The sequence below is a fragment of the Paroedura picta genome, chromosome 1, assembly GCF_049243985.1.
Source record: "Paroedura picta isolate Pp20150507F chromosome 1, Ppicta_v3.0, whole genome shotgun sequence".
NCBI lineage: Eukaryota > Metazoa > Chordata > Lepidosauria > Squamata > Gekkonidae > Paroedura > Paroedura picta.
In genome coordinates, this window is record NC_135369.1 from 65694255 (window position 1) to 65716238 (window position 21984).

At 45.1% G+C, this 21984-nt stretch overlaps 1 protein-coding gene across 1 annotated transcript in view; it reads right to left on the reverse strand.

Moving 5' to 3' along the window:
* Positions 1-5887: 5887 nt before the first annotated feature.
* Positions 5888-21984, reverse strand: part of TOGARAM2 (TOG array regulator of axonemal microtubules 2) — a 114070-nt gene continuing 97973 nt past the window's right edge. The window contains exon 19 of the mRNA XM_077341373.1: positions 5888-20208. Within this exon, the coding sequence (XP_077197488.1) occupies positions 19952-20208 (257 nt within the window). The 3' untranslated portion in view covers positions 5888-19951. The remainder of the gene's footprint in view (positions 20209-21984) is intronic.

Genomic DNA, 21984 nt, shown 5'->3' on the forward strand with positions numbered 1-21984 from the left:
AGTTGGCTTGAAACTCAACATCAACAAAACAAAGATCATGGCATCCGGCCCTCTCAATTCATGGCAAATAGATGGGGAAGAAATGGAGATAGTGACAGATTTTATTTTCCTGGGCTCCAAGATCACTGCAGATGGGGACTGCAGCAAAGAAATTAAAAGACACTTGCTCCTGGGGAGGAAAGCTATGGCAAATCTAGACAGCATCATAAAAAGCAGAGACATCACCCTGTCAACAAAAGTGCATTTAGTCAAGGCTATGGTATTCCCAGTTGCAATGTATGGCTGCGAAAGTTGGACCATAAGGAAGGCCGAGCGTCAAAGAATTGAGGCTTTTGAACTCTGGTGCTGGAGAAGACTCTTGCGAGTCCCTTGAGATCAGCCCTGACTGCTCTTTAGAAGGCCAGATCCTGAAGATGAAACTCAAATACTTTGGCCACCTCATGAGAAGGAAGGACTCCCTGGAGAAGAGCCTAATGCTGGGAGCGATCGAGGGCAAAAGAAGAAGGGGACGACAGAGAATGAGGTGGCTGGATGGAGTCACTGAAGCAGTAGGTGCAAACTTAAATGGACTCCGGGGAAAGGTAGAGGACAGGAAGGCCTGGAGGATAATTGTCCATGGGGTCGCGATGGGTCGGACACGACTTCGCACATAACAACAACAATCCTGTACCAAATAATAATGTTATGGGGAAGAGTTAACAACATGAGGAGGGCTCCAGGTTAGAGCCTTGACTGATGTGGCAAATCTTGAGCAGTAGAGGAGTGGGAAGAAGTTGACTGCCACTAGAAGCCCAGTAGTGAAATAGTCTGGGTGAACACAGAAACTCTGCTCTGTGGCAGCTCTTTCAAATGCTGCCTGTATGCCTCCCAATGCAACTCTATAGTGATGTTTTTTTAAAAACTTGCTTTAATATCATTATCATCATCTATAATAAAATGTGATAGGTACTTCCAATAAAATGCAGGCCCTATGATTGGCGCTCAGAGGGAAGGTCCTCTCCCACAAGGACCAGAGGAGCTGGAACACCATCAGGAAGTACCATCTGATTGACCCCTCACTGGGAGGTCCCTCTCCCACAAAGGGCCAAGCAGAGGCTCTTCCACATCTCCACGCAGGTCAATGTGCATACCTAGCCTCCACCGTGGGTGCCTGCCATTTTGGCTAACCTCTCCATGGGCTCAGGTACCTGCTCTTCTGGTCAGCCTACCTGCCTCCATAGGGGTGCTACCAGCTTCTGCCACACACTGGCTCTGCCACACCCACAGACTTCCTGGCCTCTGAGGATGGCAACAGGAAGCCGCACCAACATCTTGCCGCACTCACAGCCTTCCTGGCCTCCATGAAAAGTGGTGGGGAATTGGGTGTGCACTCTACCTTGGTCCTGCCAGGTCCACATCCCTCCTGTCCTATGGGGAAGGGTGCCAGAGCCCGGCTGCATGCTCCACCCCAGCCCTGTGCTAACATGACCCTCCTACCTTCCAGGGTAGCTGTAAACTGCACCACCCTACACATACAGCAGCTTCTTGGATGCCAGTATAGTGGGGGTTGACAGGCCCCCTCCCCCAGTTTTAAAATGGGCTTCCCAACTGCTGTTGCTGTTCTGTGCGAAGTCGTGTCCGACCCATCGCGACCCCATGGACAATGATCCTCCAGGCCTTCCTGTCCCAACTAGTATATATGTAATAAATAATGTACCGCATAGAAGATGTGCCATGTGCATAGTGTTGGTCAGCTGAAAAAAGTAACCACATGCAAGAGCTTTCAGCCCCTTTAACGTCCTCCACATAATCTGATATTTCAAACTACACATAGTAATGAATTGCATGTACCTATCTTTGGGCGATGAGGGTAAAAATATTTTACAAAATGCAACCACCGTAAGAGACTCTAACTGAAACCAGAAAACCAACAAAGACTACTGATTGCCAGTAAATATTATCCCCTCCCCAAAGTTTGTTACCCTGCAGAAGAAAGAATATAGGTACTTGCATCTCTGGTGTTTGGTTGGAAAGAGAGAGGTGGAAAGAATTTTTACAAGAAAAACTATTGAAAATAAAGTCAAGTTGATCCCCTTACACTTGTCTTTCACTCTACTTGCAGCTTTTATGGCAGATTTTAAAGATACAAGAAGAAGCAACAAGGAGTGAGTTTAGGGAGGCTCAGAAGGGGAGGGGGGAGCTAAGCACAGCAGGAGCCTCTTTCTTTCTTTTCTTGAACAGGGGGGGGGGATTGAACACAGCAGGGGGGGGAACCAGGTGGCAAACCTCTACCAACAAAAGTTAAGTCTTCTACTGAGAGAAAATTGGGGCTTCCTCTTTAAGAAAAGCTTGGTAGCCTTGGCTAATCAGGGCTTCTCTACCACAGACTCAGCCCTGGCCAATCAGGGCTTCTCTACACGTCTGCTTCAAATGCACAGCAGCTGGAGTTTCTCATGGTTTCTCAATCTGATTCTTAAAATATTGAGGGTTAAAAGCACTCTAAGATATTCCAGGATAAAGGTAGGGTCATTCCGGATCAATCATGCTAGTTACAGAGGGAAAATTTAAATCAGACATCAAAATGGAGATCACATTCAGTGCAGATGGCAGGGACTGAATCGACCTGGGATTGGAATAAAAGCTCTGTGCAGCTTACACCTTAGTTTGGCCCTGGGCTGTTATGCACTGACATGAGGACCTGGCACTTGCATCTGCCATCTCATCTGTATATCTCTTAAAGTACAGTAGCCTCATCCTTCTCCTCTGTCTGTGAATCCCTAAGCCAAGAGTTGGCTGGGAGTATAGCAACAGGTGGGGAAGGATTGTTCAGCTCTATTTATATCCATCCTCTTCTCAAGTGGCTCTGCTTAGCTCAGAGGTAAATGATCATGGGAGGAACTGAGCAGCTATGTCCTTTTGTGGTAATACCTTTCTGTTGGGTCTCATTTCATTTAGCATATTTGTATTCAGATCAACTGTTGGCCTGATTTCCTTTGAGATTTAATTTCAGATTTTATATTTTTGAGCTAGGGATCCAAGCAAAACAGACTGCCCCCCCCCCCCGTCCTTAATATGAATTTGTAAGTATAGCTAGGTCTTAGTACTTTGCTAGATATTTCTGTGATAGAAATTTCAAATCTGTTGGTAAGTTTAATTTTATTCCTTGAAGGGTAGGGAAGGTAGACTAATAGTAAACAGCAGAAGCTCAAAGGTAAATTCTTATGGAGAGCTGGTTGTTGAGATTCCACAGAAAACTAATTGTATAGACTGCTGGGAGTTACCTATTGTATTTAGCAAATTTTCATCCCTTCTTTCCAAGGACCTCAGAGTAGAAGAGCTGGTGTTTGTTTTTCTACCCTACTTTTCACTACCTAAAGGAGTCTCAAAGTGGCTTACAATTGCCTTCCTCTCCCCACAACAGATACCCTGTGAGGTATGTGGGGCTGAGAGAGCTCTGAGAGAAACTGTGACTGGACCAAGGTCACCCAACAGGCCTCATGTGGAGTAGTGGGGAATCAAATTCAATTCTCCAGATTAGATATCACCACTCTTAACCACTACATTATACTAGTATACGTGGGTCTCCTCTTCATTTTATCCTAACAACCTGGAAGGTAGATTAGGCTGAGAGAGTGATTGGCCAAAAGTCACCCAGTAAGTTTCCCTGACAGAGTAGGGATTTGAAATTGGGTCTCCCATATCCTAATCCAATGCATAAATCAATACACCACCCTGGCTTTCAGTACTAGAACATAAATATAGGTATGTCTGAATCCCATTTTCAGTTGATATATAGGAACAGAATTATGGAGCCTACCATACCATTCAAATACTGAATTTCGAGGCAAAGAACCACAAATCAGATACTATTCAAAACAGAAAAGTGATATGGGGCAAAACTAACTGCCTAGTCATATCTCAGGAGTATTATTATAAGAGAATCACAGTGCCCAATAAAGAAATTAAAAGGATGAACATACTGAAAACAGCATGAAGTCTCTTTGACCAGCGTCCGATCACAGTGTCAGATTCCTCTACAACAGTGGTCCCAAACCTTTTTATCACCGGGGACCACTCAACGTCGGGGACCACCCACCAGGGACCACTCAACACCTTTTACTGAGGCCCGGTGGGGGGGGTAGTTTACTCCTCTACTCTCAACCACGGCCCTAATGCTCTCTGATCACTATGGTAATGTTTAAACATCTCTTCAAAATAAGATACAGACATGCCACAACAATGAAGTGTGTTGTAAAGGGCTTCGGGGCCCACCTCCAATTAGTCGAAGGACCACATGTGGGCCGCAGCCCACAGGTTGGGGATCGCTACTCTACAAGATTAAGTACCTAGGTGAATGCTGGTGTGACCCATACGAAGGCTGGTATGACCCAGACTGTAGACACTGCATGTTAACAGCCATTTCTGGAATTGTGCTTGCACTTTTCCCAGCAACTATATCCACAAGAATAGTTGCTGGATCCCATATCTGTACAGAAATTACACAAATTTGACTGCATTTCTCAACATGAGAAATCCAGATGTCCCTTACAAACAAAAATAATTGAATTTTGCTGTTATCCATGGTTCCTCTATATATTTGTGAAACAACCTGGGTGGTGGAACGTGTCTGGCTGTCCAAGTTGGAATAAGGCCAAACTCTGATTGGCCCTGCCCCTGAAGCTCCCGCCTTCTGTCCCTGGACTCTAGCCTCTTTGCTCTCAGACGCACCTCAGTGCCTGGAGCCAGCAGCAGGGAAGGGAAGAGGGCCTTTGGCAAAGGGTCGTAGTGGAGGGCCTCCTAACAAGGGCCTCTTGGCCCACTAAACAGGGCCTGCTAACAAGGGCCTCCAGGCCTGCTAGGCTGGGCCTGCTAACAAAGGCCTCCTGGCCTGCTAAGCGGGGCCTGCTAACGAGGGTCCCTTGCCCTGCTAGGCTGGGCCTGCTAACGAGGGCCTCTTGGCCCACCCCACTTGATCCGGCTGCGAGCTGTGGTCAAAAGCCACCTTAAGCTGCCTGGCCAAAGGCCAGGGGAGGAGACCCTTTCAAAGCCCGTTCTCAGGAACGGGCTTTGAAGCTAGTTGTTTTATAAAATCTATTTGTACAATACCCAAGCAACCTATTAATATAAATGATATTCCAGTAATCATTAAGTGTTAATTCCGGCTATTAGGAATTTTTCTTTTGCAGATGCTGTTTTAATTCCCATAGTACTCCATCCTCTACTGAGTCTCAGCCTTACAGTTTTTTAGTCCATTGATGAAGGGGGTTGGTGTTCTTCAACACAAAACTATATGGAACTTTCCCAGTTTTCTAGGATCTTTCTATTCAGTGCGTAAACAAAAAAGTATAAAGTTTGCCTGAGTCATGTAGTCCGTTGGGATGGCATAGCTGAACCTCACAGATTTTTTTTAATTGGTTCTATTTTTAACAGTCGTCTTGAAAAGGTATGTGTAACCCTCTGATCCTTGTGTGCAAAAAGAACAAAACATGTTGGGATGCATACACATACACAATACAAAACAAACCCTCAGAGAAATTTTGGTCTGCCTTGAAACCTTCTTGTTTCTCTGCTGTGAGTTTGTACATCTTCCAGTGTATAAAAGTCTGGTGAAGGTCAAGCTGAGTGGGAACTGGAATGCCCTGTTTGTCAACAGGGTGAGTCATGCAACTTGAGCTGGTACAGAAGCTTGCCAACCCTCAACAGTACTGACGCTATCTTTTTTTGGGTAATGTTAGGTAAACAGGATCATGATTCATCTTTTTGACTGCTATGGCAGAAGCTGCCGATTATGCTGCAATTTAGGTGATTTCCACGATCCATTGGGTTAATGTGGCTATCGCCTTCATATAATAAAAGAGGCAGCTACCATGACCTCAGAGTTGTCCAGATATGAAAATTTTTTATTGTACCCTGTCAGTTCCATAGCATTTCTGATCACATCAACAGCAAGGTCCAGTTGTAAGAATTAGGCCTTAATCTACTCACTGTCCAGTTATTAAAGCATTCTGGTTTTATTATTCTAAATCTTTTTATAAAAAGGGTAGAGCATGTATAATCTCCATCTGACTCCACCAGTTCTGTTAATCTGACATTATATCAACAATATCTCATGAGTGCCTTGCTAGAAGTGCCTTTCTTTCTGAGCTGGCAGGTGGGTACCTAAACGGTACCATTTTAGATAGCTCGTTGTGACTGACATGATCAAATGATCTTCCATACAAACAAAATTCTCAGCATATAAAGTATTAGATGTTTGTTTTCCTTCCTAATGTTTTATTTTCTGTATGAATGGAATATTTTTATGGAGTGGTATTCAGGTATGGGAGCCTCCCATTAGCAATGCAAAGTGATCCCACTCAAACATATTTCGATATTTCCTGAAAAGTCAGCCTACACCACTATCTCAGGGCTTCAGTTTTTGCCTTTGATGAAACAAGACATTTTGGATTCTGACTCCTTCAAGCATTATATTTTTATTTCATAGAACTAGGTTATAAAGGCCAGGCCAGCTGGCTTTTCCCTTCTTCACCCCCTGAAATATCTAGCTATGCTAGTAAAAGAAGCAGAGTCCTGTAATTTGTGAAGGCGTTTCAGTGCAACATCTTTGCAAACAGAAAGAAGCCCAGGCTTCTGGAAGCAAACCTGATGAATGTTTGTGATTATAAGCAAATAGACACGCACACATGCCCCGTTGGCACAAGTATAGTCCGCTATTTGCCCATTGTGTAAACTGCATTTCTGCCACCTCCCTCCTTCCCTCCCTTGATTAATATGTATTACATAATTAACTGTTCTTTTTATACAGATAAAAATTATAACAGTACACACAATTCTTTTAAAAAAAATAATAATCTAAGCCCGTAGGAAACAAAGGCTGATGAAATTAAATCTTAGAAAAATATGTGATTTCCATTTTACAGCAAAATATATTATATACAATTTCCATAGTCCATATACAGAAAAGAGCATAGTTAAATAAGGACAAACTCTGTGTCATTGTTTACCACATTTCCTTTCTGGAGGTGGGGAGACTGCGAATAGTAAACCACAGTACAAAAAGTTCATGGATCCAGTAGTCATTGATGTAATAACAAGAATTGTGCTTAAAATCCTGACCTCTACTTAAGCCACCACTACACAAAACTTGACGTTTAATGCAGATACAATTGAACAAAACTCAAAAAAGGGAAGAGAGAAAACCCCAGACAAATACAGGCCAGTGAGTCTGACCAGTCAATAGAGAAACTTGCAGAAAACAATTACATCCTTTGGAAAGTAAGGATTAAAGCCTTGATGATTGAAAAGGAGATTTATGACGTGACTAGCTTCAAAGGGGACGGAAGGTGGCTTGGAAGTAAAGAACAGTTATTTTCGGCAGAAATAAAATGCACAGACCACACTGCAGTCCTAAAAAGTGTGTGTGTGGGGGGGAGGTTTGCCAGATGAAGCAACTCTTTATCTGGGTGAGATATCTGGGAATAAAGCAGCTGTGGGGGAGAATTACTGAAAGCACACCATGCTTATGTAGGAGTCTGCTTGGTTCTCAAAAGGATGCTATTCTCAGCAATGAGAAATAGAAGTGGGAGTTGGGAAGGTACAGCTGAACTTATTGTGAGCAAATAAATTCTTGGGGCTTGCAGCAGCCCGTCCTGCTTATCCAAAGAGAAAGGTGGGGGGGGGGGATGCTCGTGGGAAACCGAACACGTGGGTCTGGAGTAGGGCGAGCAGAATAGGAACAGGAGCCCCACAGGGTTGTGGGTCTGGACGGCGGCAGGCGGGAGGAGAACAAAACAGGTGCAGGCAGGACTTTGGCTCTGATTCTGGGTGCGTAGCGAGGAAAGCAGGCAAGTCCTCGAAGCCACGGGCCCTTCAGAGTGTGGCAATTCAGGACGCAAAGGAGAGACGGGAGTCCTCTGCCTTGGCCATGTGGTGGGGTGAACACGGCCTGCCCCGAGGAGGAGGAGGGAGCCACGCCCGGGAGCCCTACTCTCTGTGACGCGGCTGAGGCCCAGGACGTGTGCGGGCCGGTTCATGTCCAGCGCGGTGGTGCAAGGGCAGCATTGGTAGAGCCGCTCCGGCCGTGCAGCCAGCTCAGGGGCGGTGAAGCTACCGGTGCCACCACACTAGGGTTTGAGCTGCTCATCGGTGGCCCCAGAGCCAGCAAGATGGCTGCGACCACCGCCACTACCTTTCCCAAGCAGGCTCCTTTGGTAGCTATGGGAACCAGCCAGCCAATGGGTGGAAACAGGCCCCACTGCCATGACGGGGAGGGCGGCATTGACGGGCAATAGGGAAAGCACTTGGGTGCGGCCTGGGCGAAACGCAGAGGGCTGCTGTGGGCTGGGCATGCCGGCGGAACAGGCAACAAACAAAGCCGCTCTGTTGCCTCTCCCTGGGGTGCATCATTCCGCTTGCCTCTCAACAGCTCCTGCTAACCCTCAACGCCGCTTCAGGCAGGCGCTAGCAGACCCTAACTTCTGTGGAGAAGCGGGTCCTGCTTTCCTGCAGTGGTGCAGGGTAGAGCACCAGTGTTTTGCTGATGTGGACGGTGCTCCCCTCCACCACCTGGCGCCTGGTGTGCTTGCCAGGCCCTGAGGAAGCGAATCTCTTCCCCCTACTCCCTTGGAACGCTTCCACACAGCCCGGCCACCGCTTCCCACACCATGGGACAGCGGCCGGGCTGTTGAGAGGGGAAATCCCTTCCAAAGCTGGTTTTATATAATTCTTCCAATAAGTTTATAACTTCTGCTTGATATCGATTCTCATTTGAATCTGCGACTTCCTGGCCATAGAGAAACTTTCCAGCCACCGGGGTGGGGAGGAAGTGCTTCCCTGCCACCAGCCAAGCACACCTGGTGCATCACCGAGGCAACAGGTGTGCTTGCCGGGCCCTGGGGAAGCAATATCTTCCCTCCTACCTTCCCTGGAACACTTCCATGTAGCCCGGCCACCGCTTCCCATGCCACGGGACTGTGGCCGGGCTGGTGAGGGGGAGATTCCAAAACTAGTTTTATATAATTCTTCCTATAAGTTTATAACTTCTGCCCGATATCGATTCTCATTTAATTCTGAGACACCACATGTTTATATGACTCCGGAAGGCTTATCAGAATAAATATTTTCAAATCACTTTCCCAGCACTTCTTAATTGTTTCGCAATGGAAAGTATTTCATCAAGATGAATTCTTAAGTTACCGCCCTCTGGCAGGCGAATTGAGCATAGCTGTTTAGTCAAATACAATTTGCTTTTCAAAGACCGATTATGCATGGGCCAGAAAGCCCGACATGGCAGTGACAAGGTTTCGGGGGAAATCCCAGATTATGCCTGACATCGCCACCATCTGAGGCCTGGCCTGACCCAGGCCGTGGGAAGGAACGCGGGTTCTTCCGCAGTCCGGAGAGCACAGTGGGCACAGGCAAGGGCTGGGTCGGGCCAGCCCTGTGCATAATCGGACAAGCCGGGCCTTCACGCCCGGCTCCTCCCCCGACCTACAGCATTCCTGCAGGGACGCCTCTCGCTCCTGCCAGCTCCGCAGAGCTGACAGGGACAACCCCCACCCCCACCATGGTGGGAGAGCAGCATGCTGCTCCCCATCATCATGCAGCAGGGGGGCTATTCCCCGATCCCCCTCACTGCCACTGCCGGCGCTTCAGCGTGATCCCAGCACTTCCAGCTCCATGTTGCCTGTGTGGGGCCGTTGCACTGGGACAGCCAGCATGCTCCCTGGAAGCTCCGCCCCATTTATAATTGGGGGATGGCGGGGCTTTCAGCTCCGATGCAACGGCATGGCAGCAGCTTGGCATAGCTGTCGCCATGCATAATAGGTCAAAGAGACGCTGATATAAAGCTTCCCTAATTCGTCCCAAATCTCTTTGGCAATTTGCATATCTAAGACCCACAACAAGACCCGCAATCAGCTGGCTGCACCCTGATTGGCCCTATTCCAACTCAGCCAGACTGTTCGTCCCCCAATGCTGTTTCACAAATATATATAGGAACCAATGGATAAGGATTAATTACTTAACAAGGAATCGCTGTCTAATGAATCCCTAATTGCTCTCTCTGTAAATGACAAAGGACCTGTTTGCTTCAAATGTAACAGGAGAGGCCACATTCAGCGGGAATGCTAATGAGCAAAACAAAGGCAAGATGCTGCTGTAAAAACCAGAGTCAACACAGCCAAATAGCCTCCCAAAGAAAGAAAGGGAGCAGCAATCCAAACAGAAAGCAAGAACAAGATTTTAGATGCCTTGGTGTCTCCCAGCATGTTTATCAAATATAAGCAATATTTGGTACCTTCATTCCAGAGCAGTCGCTCATATGAGTGGGAATGCAAATGAGCAAAACAAAGGCAACACCTTATGAACTCTGGTATGGGCAGGAGCCCAGTGTGAATCATTTAAAGGTGTTTGTGTCTAAAGCTTATTCCTACATTCCTAAAGAGAAGCGAGCCAAGCTGGATCTTCGCGCTGAAGAAGGCATTTTTGTTGGCTACGCAATGGGATGTAAAGGTTACAGGATCCTTAACCCAGAGACAGACAGAGTCACGATTCACAATGCGGTGTACATTGATGAGAATCCTAGAGGCATGAAAACTGTGGACATCAGGGAATCTACATCAGAAAGAGATACAGCATTGCAACCAGAAACAGTGTTTCTCAGTGCTGTGGAGAACACAGAGCAAGACTCAACTGCAGAACCTCAGGAACCAGAAGGGGTTGCAGAGCCAGAACAATCATCCAGAACAAATATAGGAGAACAAATAAAGGATGATTGCAGACAATCATCCAGAACATATAAAGGAGTACCACCAGACAGTTTTTCTTATCTGGTAAAGGCAGAAGCAGAGCCTCTTGTGGCGCAGAGTGGTAAGGCAGCCAACATGCAGTCTGAAAGCTCTGCCCATGAGTCTGCTATGAAAATGCTAGAGGGCGTCACCCCAAGGGTCAGACATGACCTGGTGTTTGCACAGGGGATACCTTTACCTTTAAAGGCAGAAGCAGCACCTGAACCTTCCACATGGAAAGACATTGACCGTTTATTCACTGTCCCACCCCACTATTAGGAGCACAAATCGGGGGTGGATGATGTGCACCAGGCCAAATGCTCCCCCATGTGGTTGCAGGAAGAGGTGGGGCAACCTGCCACGACTAAAACTTCAGCCTGCAGCCCGGCATGAAACCTTCAGTGCATAAACGGTCATTGAAAAGATGCCTGCCAATGAAGCAGCAAAATGGAGAAAAGCTGCAGAAGAAGAGATTGAATCTTTGATAAAAACCAAACATGGACACTCACAGAACTGCCTCCAGGGAAGAGGACAGTTGGATGCAAGTGGATCTTTAAAGCCAAACTTGGAGCAGAAGGGGAAGTACAAAGGCACAAAGCCAGATAGGTTGCCAAAGGATACTCCCAGAAATATGGAGAAGACTATGATGAAACCTTTGCACCAGTAGTGAGACACACTTCAATTAGAATGCTCTTGATAGCAGCAGCAAGAAAGATGCATGTGGAACATCTGGATGTAAAGACTGCATTTCTTCATGGAGACATAAAGGAAGAAGTCTACATGGAACAGCCACCAGGATTTGAAAGGCACAGAGACAAGAATCTTGAATACAAGCTGAAAAGAGCATCTATGGACTGAAACAGGCTGCAAGATGCTAGGATGAGAAACTGATCTCCTAACCAAGGAAGGGTTTAAGCAATGCAAAGCTGAACCCTGTCTCTACTCGAGATATAGAGACAACTGATGGACATTTCCTATTTTATGTAGATGATCTGCTTTGATGTTAAGAAGCCAAGAAAGACTGTGAACCTGAACCTGAATCGAGAAGTTGAAGTGAAGCAACTTGGAATACTAATAAAACGTAGAGAAGATGGGAGCTATCTTCTCAACCAGAAGCAGAAAATTCAGGAATTTCTGAATTTTATGAATATGAAGGAACTTAAGCCAGCACCAACTCCAATGAAGACAAACATTTGTCCTGGTCAGCTTGAATGGCCATGGTTAAGATGAACATGTTGCCCAAATTTAACTTTTTATTTCAAATGTTACCAATAGAGATCCAGGAGAAAACACTGAGAAAATGGCAATCAGTGATTAATACATTTATCTGGAGTGGAAAAAGGCCAAGAGTTGTTTTTAAAATACTTCAAGATGAGGAGAGAGGAGGACAAGGTGTTCCTAATTTTAAATTATACAAAGATCTAGCAGCACTTACATATATAGTGGACTGGATACGGGAACCACAAGAGAACTGATATTTGAAAGAAAAACCATAGGTAGTAGCTTCCATGAAAGATTGTGGCCAGCAGGAAAACAAAAACAAGAAGCAATATCAAATACCTGGATTAGTGGACTTTTGACCGTATGGTCAAGGTACAACAAAAGACTATCTCCAGCACCATCAATATTGAAATCGCCAATTGAAGCATACTTTGGCAAAGCTCAACAGAAAAGACTGACTTGTCTCCAGTACAAAGACTTAATACTAAAAACCTGCAAGTTTAAGGATATGCAAACAATAAAGAAAGGAGTAGAAATTCAATGGTTAGAGTACAACCAATTATTATCTAGATTTAAAGAAGAGTTTCAGCAACCGTTAAATCCAGAGGCTCCAATACCAGAATTTGAAAACTTGATAATTCAAGATAAGCCTCACTTGCAGGGTCAAATATATAAACTGTTATTAAGATACGAGATGGAAATGGAACGGGTTAAGCCATGTATGATTAAATGGATGCAAAATATTGAGACAAATGTGACAATAGAACAATGGGAACTAGCATGGTCTAGAATCCCTAAGTATACTAATAGTCAAATATTTAAAGAAAACTGGTATAAAATGTTTTACAGGTGGTACGTGACACCAAAAGTGATTGCCAAAATTGCTAAAAACTGTGATAATAAATGCTGGAAATGTGGTGACAAAGTAGGTTCTTTCTTTCATACGTGGTGGAAATGTGAAAAAGTTTATAAGTTCTGGGCAAAAATACACACCATTGTGCAGAAAATGTGGGGTCTTAGATTTCCTATGAAAGCTGAATCTATGCTATTAAGTATACCTCCGCAGTGCCTCCCAGCTCATACCCAAAGGTTATTTTTCTATGTGACGACGGCAGCAAGACTAGTTCTGGCCAAGAAATGGAAAACGCAAGAACTACCTTTGATAGAAGACTGGTTGAACAAACTAGCGGACTTTGCTAAGATGGCCAAACTGACACTGATAGTTAATGGAAAAACAGAATAGGTGTTCCAAGAACAATGGGGCCCTCTGAATTATTTAAGAAAATAAACTAAAAGGGGACATGAAATGGGGAATTGTGTATCAAATGAAGAGCATAACCTATCTTTCTCTGTATTAACAATGTATACTATTCGTTCTGTTTTATCTTTATCTTTATGAAAATAAAAAAAATAGTGTTTCAACAAAAAGACAAACTTTTGGGAACAGAGAGGAATTAGTGAACCTTTCCTTCACAACAAGCAGTACAGGGAAGCAGTTGGATAACTCCGGTATATCAGCACACTGACACGTCCAGATATCGTGGCAGCTATTGGCTTATTATGCAGGGAGATGGAATCACCAACCAAAGGAGACTGGAATGCAGTCAAGCAACTTACAAAGGTACTGCACACCTGAAACTAAAGTTACCGACATGTGACAATCCCAGACTGGTGGGATACATGGATGGTGATTGGGCAGGAGACACTACTGACAGAAAGTCAACAAGTGTACACCTGTTCTACTATAGCAGTGTAGTAATAAGCTGGAGCAGCCAGAAGCAAGAAAGTGTAGCTGTTTCCACAACAGAAGCTGAATATGTATTTGCAGCATAAGCATGCAGACAACTGAAATGGATACTGCAACTGATGCAAGACTTTGGGATAGATGAACCCAAGCCAGTGCAACTTTATGAAGACAACCAAGGATGCATAAAGCTTGCACTAACGGAGAAAATCAACTCCAGAACAAAGCACATTGATGTGAATCATCACGAGAAACATGAGCCCGAGAGTGCTCAAAGAACTTTCCGGAGAACTTGCACAACCCTTGGCCAACATCTTCGGGACCTCTTTAAGGACTGGAGATGTCCCGGAGGACTGGAAGAAAGCAAACGTTATTCCAATCTTCAAAAAAGGGAGGAAGGATGACCCAGGAAACTACAGACTAGTGAGTCTGACCTCTGTTGTGGGGAAGATAATGGAGCAGATATTAAAGGGAGCGATCTGCAAACATCTGGAGGACAATTTGGTGATCCAAGGAAGTCAGCATGGATTTGTCTCCAACAGGTCCTGTCAGACCAACCTGATTTCCTTTTTTGACCAAGTAACGGGTTTGCTGGATTGTGGAAATCCGGTTGATGTCGTTTACTTGGGTTTTAGTAAAGCTTTTGATAAAGTTCCCCATGATATTCTGATGGATAAATTTAAGGACTGCAATCTGGATTTTCAGATAGTTAGGTGGATAGGGAATTGGTTAGAGAACTGCACTCAAAGAGGTCAATGGTGTTTCATCAGACTGGAGGGAGGTGAGTAGCGGGGTACCTTAGGGCTCGGTGCTTGGTCCAGTACTTTTTAACATATTTATTAATGATCTAGATGAGGGGGTAGAGGGACTACTCATCAAGTTTGCAGATGCCACCAAATCGGGAGGACTGGCAAATACTCTGGAAGATAGAGACAGAGTTCAACGAGATCTGAACACAATGGAAAAATGGGCAAATGAGAACAAGATGCAATTTAATAAAGATAAGTGTAAAGTTCTGCATCTGTGTCAGAAAAATGAAAAGCATGCCTACTAGATGGGGGATACGCTTCTAAGTAACACTGTGTGTGAACGAGACCTTGGGGTACTTGTGGATTGTAAACTAAACATGAGCAGGCAGTGTGATGCAGCGGTAAAAAAGGTGAATGCCATTTTGGGCTGTATCAACAGGAAGATCACATCAAAATCACAAGATGTCATAGTCCCATTGTATACGGCACAGGTCAGACCGCACCTGGAGTACTGTGTGCAGTTCTGGAAGCCTCACTTCAAGAAGGACTTAGATAAAATTGAAAGGGTACAGAGGAGAGCAACGAAGATGATCTGGGGCCAAGGGACCAAGCCCTATGAAGATAGGTTGAGGGACTTGGGAATGTTCAGCCTGGAGAAAAGGAGGTTGAGAGGGGACATGATAGCCCTCTAAGTATTTGAAAGGTTGTCACTTGGAGGAGGGCAGGATGCTGTTTCCGTTGGCTGAGGAGAAGACGCACAGTAATGGGTTTAAACGATATAGGCTAGATATCAGGAAAAAAAATTCACAGAGTAGTTCAGCAGTGGAATAGGCTGCCTAAGGAGGTGGTGAGCTCCCCCTCGCTGGCAGTCTTCAAGCAAAGGTTGGATACAGACTTTTCTTGGATGCTATAGGATGCTTTGGGCTGATCCTGCGTTGAGCAGGGGGTTGGACTAGATGGCCTGTATGGCCCCTTCCAGCTCTATGATTCTATGAAGGAAGATGGGCTTGTTGAGCTGTACTACTGTCCTATGGATGAAATGACTGCAGATGTACTCACCAAGCCACTCTCCAGAGAGAAGTTTCAAAGTCAATGCAAGAAGATGAACCTTATGGACTTTGTACACTAGACCTTGAGAAGGCGTGTTGGAATAGGCAATGTCTGGTATACAAAGTTAAGAAGAGAATACCCTGAAGGGGACAGCAAGAAGACAGTTAGTTAGGTCAGAGAGTTCAGGGCCTTTCTACTTTTTAAGTGTGCTTTTTGTTTGTGCCTAGATTGCTACTCTCAGGGCAATTTCCTGCTTCTTCTCGGAAACCTCTCTGTCTCTTCTACTTTAGGTAGCCATGTAGGAAGACACTATCCTATCTGTCTCTGCACTATCACAGTATGTCCTTCCATAAATAAATCCTTTTACCTCCTTTAACCTAAAACACAGCGTGTGCATATCCTTGATTTATTTTACTCTGCTAACATGTGGAACTCAACCCAGGTCCTAGTTCTGGATGAGACATCTGCCCTGGCCTCAGTTGGGCTTCAGCCTTGGTTTAGGACCAAGACAGGACTGTTCCTTTGGCTAATGATTTCTGTTTACATTTGGATAAAGGCTTGCTGGCCCTGTTGATTCTACTGGATCTATTATTAGCCTTCAATAGTTGACCGTTTGGTCCTGATCAACCCGCCTATTTGATATCGTTAAATCCAAAAATTCCAAAGCATTTTGGTCAGCTGTAAGGGGGCCCTTGAGTAGGAAGATTTGTAATTCAGAACCCACTATTGACCCCCAAGTCTGGGTTGATCATTTCACCGCTCTATTCAATGTCCCAGCAGCTCCAGGAAATCTGTTGAATGATTTCATTCCAACTAATGCCTCTAGATGGTTCCCAGTATTGCCTGACGAAGTAGAGGAATTAATTCTGAGCCTCAAAATAGGCAAAGCCCCAGGCCAGGATGCCCTCTCTGCAGAACTTTTAAAAAACAACCCCAATTGGTGGGCCCTAACTTTGGCCAATTTATTTACCTTAATTGATCTATATGGGATTTTCCCAAGTTCTTGGTTGAATTCAATCATTGTTCCCATGTTCAAAAATGGTTACTTTAATGACCCTAATAATTTTACGCCTTTTAGTTTATTATCAATAATAGGTAAGATTTATACAAAACATCTTGAACAGTGCCTGACTGGGCTCGCTCAAAAAGAAGTATAGGTCCAGAACAGATTGGTTTCTTGCAGGGTAACTCTACTATAGATAATTGTTTAATTATCTCATGTCCGGCTGAGAAATATACAACCCAAAACAGTAAGAGGCTCTATACAACTTTTATAGACCTTAAAAGTGCCTTTGAGAAGATAGATAGGGATATGCTCTGGAATAAATTGCGATTAATGGGTATGGAACCAAGACTTATGTTTCTCATCCAAAAACTCTTTATGTCCACCTCCTGTCAAGTCCGATATTCCTCAAAGGGGGACCTAACCTCTAAGGTCCCAATGACCAGTGGAGTTAAGCAAGGCATAATCTGGGATTTTCCCCGAAACCCTGTATTTCTCTGTTGCTGTATGCCGATGATACTACAATACTCTCATATACCAGGGTTGGCCTACAATGCTATGTATCCACCTTTTACCAATATTGTCAAGATAATAAGCTAGTAATTAACTATAGTAAAACAAAAGTCTTGGTTTTCTCTAAGAGCTGGCACCTGATGATTTGGTCTATTGGAGGCACTTCAATAGAACAAGTCAAAACATTTAAGTATCTAGGTGTGACTTTCCAATATAACCAGAACTGGCATTTCCACTGTCAACGAGCTGTCAATCTAGCCAAATTCTCATCTTCCCTGATAAAACAGTTTTTTTTCTCTGTGAAAGGTAACCTATTTATTCCTGCAGCAATTAAAATTTGTAATGCCAAAGTGATGTGCCAGCTCCTAGTTGGATGCCCCCTATGGGTTCCTGTTTTTAATAAATCTGTTGAGGGTTTTCAATCTGCTTTTTATAGGCAAATTGCAGGGGTTCCCAACTGTGTCACCTATCATGACATCTGAATTTGGCCAAATTAAAGTACAGACCATGGCCTGGATAGCTACTTTTAAATTTTGGGCCAGACTCTATTTTAGAGTAGAAACTGGTAGTCTTCTAACTTGTCTAAAAAGTGATCCTTTTAAATTTCGATGGTTCCAGGCTACTGAACAAAAATTAGCCTCCATTGGCATTGATCTGAACTCCCTACTATCTCTGGAAGAAAAATGTATCTTCCGGATCATTAAACAGAGATTATTGGAAGATATCAGGAGCTCATGCCTACCCAACCTTGAGTTTGTTCCCTGGCATTCTTTGGCATCTCTATGCAGAGAAATTTTATGCCTACATTACATCTTCTCGATGCTCCACCGCTGAGAAGACCTTTTTTTCTTGCTCGAATGAATGCTTTTCCCTCAAAGGTTTTAGAGGGAAGGTTTAATCATATCCCATATCAGGCAAGACTCTGCCCATGCATTTCTGGCTGCCCTGATTCCATTTCACACATTTTGCTAGACTGTCCCTTATATGAGCGATGTCGGTATGATAGTTTTGTTGCCTTGCTGAGAAACAAGCCTTCTGAAAGTAAGTCTAGGACCGTGCAATTCCTGCTCTCTGACAGAGATCAGAGGTAACCATTATAGTCGACGGAGTCCTAATTAAGATACTTTTATAATATGCTGCCTATTTTGTATTCTATATTTTATAGCTCATTTTATCATTTTAAGATCTGTTCGGTTATGTAACCCCATGGCCTATTTTATTATCTCGTTACATTTTTAAGTCCTATTTCTATACGTTTTACACTTGTTTTATGCCAATTAAAGGTTACTGACTGACTGGTCCTCATCAACTGTCTTCCCTGCATTGCCCTTGGTTCTCCTTGTTCCCTCAGAGATGGTCTTAGAAGGTTGCTAGTGGGGAGAAAAGATCTTCCTGACAAGACCTGAATTGTGAGGTTCTACAGGGTACGATTCTTTATCTGATGTTATTTGACATATATACTCACACTCTTGATGAGATTATCATGTGGTTTGTATTGGAAAAATTCTTGTATTGGAAGAATTCTGTTTGGACGTATATCCATGCCCTTATGGCCAAAAGTGTTCCTTATGACCCATTATGCATGGCGGCCACTACATCACGCGGCCGGCGTGCCATTGCAGTGGGGCAGGATGCCCCACCACTCGCCATGTACACATGGGGGCTGGGCATACGCGGCTGTCACGGCATAGCGCACACAAAAGCGCTAAGCCACGAAACCCGGGACGCTACCGGGCAGGGTAAGTGGCAGCGGCCGGGGGGGAGGTGGGGAGGAGCTGGGGGGAGTGGGGGGCAGGTCTGCTCCACATGCTATGGAGGGGAGAGGGGGATGCACCTGCCAGCTCTGCTCCGCTTGGCCAAGGGAGCTGGAGGCGGCGGCTGCCGCCTCCGCCCTACTCCCTACTTTGCTCCGCCTGGCCGAGGGAGCTGGAGGTGGCGGCGGCCGTCTCTGCCCCACTCCCTGCTTCGATCCGCTCAGCCGAGGGAGCTGGAGGCAGCGGCGGTGGCCACCTCCGCCCCACTCCCCGCTTCACTCTATCGAAGGACCTGGAGGCGGTGGCCACCACCTCCACTCCACTCTCTGCTTCACTCCGCTCGGCTGAGGGAGCTGCAGGTGGCAGCGGCCGTCTCCACCTCCCTCCCTACTTTGCTCCACTCCGACAAAGAAATTGGAGGCAGCAGCTGCCGCCTCCACCCCACTCCCTACTCAGCTGAGGGAGCTGGAGGCGAGATGGCGCGGGGTGAGGTTGGCGGTATGTCAGGGCATCAGGGAAAATCTTCAGTTATGCAAGCCCCCACTGCCAGCGTGAGCATGGCCCGGCCCAGTGCCACAGAAGGCCCGCGTTATGAAAATGTGGGAACTTCCGTGGTTTCCTGGATTCCGCGGATGCCTGCAGGGTCTGGGGCGGGCAGCGCCGGGCCTTTTGGCTTGTCCAGCCCCAACCTACGGTGTCCCACTCTCTGCCTCGTGATGGGACGAGCACTGTCGCGGGACATTTGTGGAAGGTGACGGGACACAGGGCCATTGGCCTGAAGGTGGGGCAGTCCCATGAGAAGCGGGATGGATGGGCACCTTACCCATCCTTGAACTGTTGAACTGGAGTTTTGCAGATACTGGTTGGATTATGACATTATTTATCAGATTGGATTTTTACATTAATTGGATGGAGTTCTGCACCAGTTCAATTATAATAAAATTCATTAGTACAATTCTATACTGGTTGTATCTGCCTTAAATGATAAGTGTTGTGAAGTGGTGGCTTAATTGTTTCATCCTAGGATTTTAAGCGCAATTCTTGTCATTACATCAATGATCCACGTACTTTGTACTCTGGTTTGCTGTCTGCATGATTCCACCATGGTTTTCTTTTCTTGTTTTTGACACTGTATATGTCCTCAGAAGCCATCACTGGAGATCCATGTTGAGAAGGTCCTGGAGGTTTCTGATCACATGTTGAGATTGGTTGGAAGCATATTCTTCCAGTCTATGTCCCATTTGCTTGTGCAGGCTCTTGGTAAGTTTTGCAACCACAGTCCTGACATTCCCAGTTTTTCCTGATAACACACCATTGCCAATCATGTTGCTCAGGAAGTACCAAAGAACAGGAAGGACATGTCGCTCCACAATCTGATGTTTTCGTGGATAAACTAATGCCACAAGAACTGCAAGGTAGAAAACAGAAGGCCATCTGAAATTCAAAGATTAGTCCACACAATCAGTTTCAGAGGTTTGTCATACACTACTCTGTGTCTAGAAAAAATGTCTCAGCGACATATGCTCCAGTGATCTTCTAGTTACTCTGAATAGTATAGCTGTGCTTATCAAAGTGTATTTGAAGAGCACTAGAGGCCTTAGCAATGGAGGAGGATAAGTACTGTTAGATGTTTTTATACTGATACACATGCTCAACAAGTCTCAACATGCTAAAGTATCAGAGACCTATAAGGTGAAGAGTTACAGGGCAGCCCCCGAGGCAGCAGCCGGGGAGGAGGACGAGTAGGAGCCGCGGCCCAGCACCAACTAATCTACGGACTGGTCCTGGTCCTCGAACCAGGGGTTGGGGACCACTGCTGTAGGGTTTTGGAAAACACAGCTACCAAAGCCTCTCACTATTAAGAACTAAGAAACTAAAGAAGTTTCTATAACTTTTAATAAATAAAACATTTTATTTTCTTTGACTTTAACAATATCTCAAGTGCCGTTCTGAAGGGGCTTTGATAAAGAGGGCTCCTGCCTTTCTGTTGATTTTCCAGGGTTGAGTTAAAAGCCAAATTGTCATTCAAATACAGAGTGGGACAGCCTGATTTATAACTATAAAGAAACCATGGAATGGGAAGGCAACCGTAAGCCGCTTTGAGCCTCCTTTGGGTAGGGAAAAGCGGCATATAAGAACCAACTCTTCTTCTTCTTCATATTACTAGAGTAGCTCAAGCAAAAAGAGAACAGAATTTGTATTTTGCAGTTAAAATCTACCTCTGAGGGAGGAAGAGGGAATGGGGTTATCATACCCCCTCATTGTCAATCTTCAAGAGGCAACTGAAGACAGTTTTATTTAGGACTGCATTTTGATTGAATTAGATTTTATTATTTGCAGTATTAACAGGAATTTTAATCTGTTATTTTGATGTGATTTATCATTGCTGTTTCACTGTGGTTTTTAAATCTTTACTGATATAGTAAGCCACTTTGAGTTTCACAAGGGAGAAATGCAGCTGATAAAAGTTTTAAATAATAAAGCAGTTCTAGCGTCAAAGAATTGAGGCTTTTGAACTCTGGTGCTGGAGAAGACTCTTGCGAGTCCCTTGGACTGCAAGGCGAACAAACCGGTCAGTCCTAGAGGAGATCAGCCCTGACTGCTCTTTAGAAGGCCAGATCCTGAAGATGAAACTCAAATACTTTGGCCACCTCATGAGAAGGAAGGACTCCCTGGAGAAGAGCCTAATGCTGGGAGTGATCGAGGGCAAAAGAAGAAGGGGACGACAGAGAATGAGGTGGATGGATGGAGTCACTGAAGCAGTAGGTGCAAACTTAAAAGGACTCCAGGGAATGGTAGAGGACAGGAAGGCCTGGAGGATCATTGTCCATGGGGTCGCGATGGGTCGGACACGACTTCGCACATAACAACAACAACAATATGACAGGGCCCTCTTAGCAGGGCATCAAGACCGTGGAACTCCATATTCAATCGCATATGTTCAGGATCCACTCTTAAGAGGTTCAGCAAGAGAAGATTAACCTTTCTAGGCAAGGGCAGGCTTTCTCAACCATGGTTTCATGAAACCCAGGGGTTTCTCAACATCCCCGGAAGGGTTTAATGAATGGATGGGAGTTAATACACAGACAATTCGTTTAAAAATTGTTAAACATCTATCAGATGATATGATCCACTTCCCCTCTCAAAATGATAGGCCTGCAGGGGAGGGGAAGGGGAGGGGCCC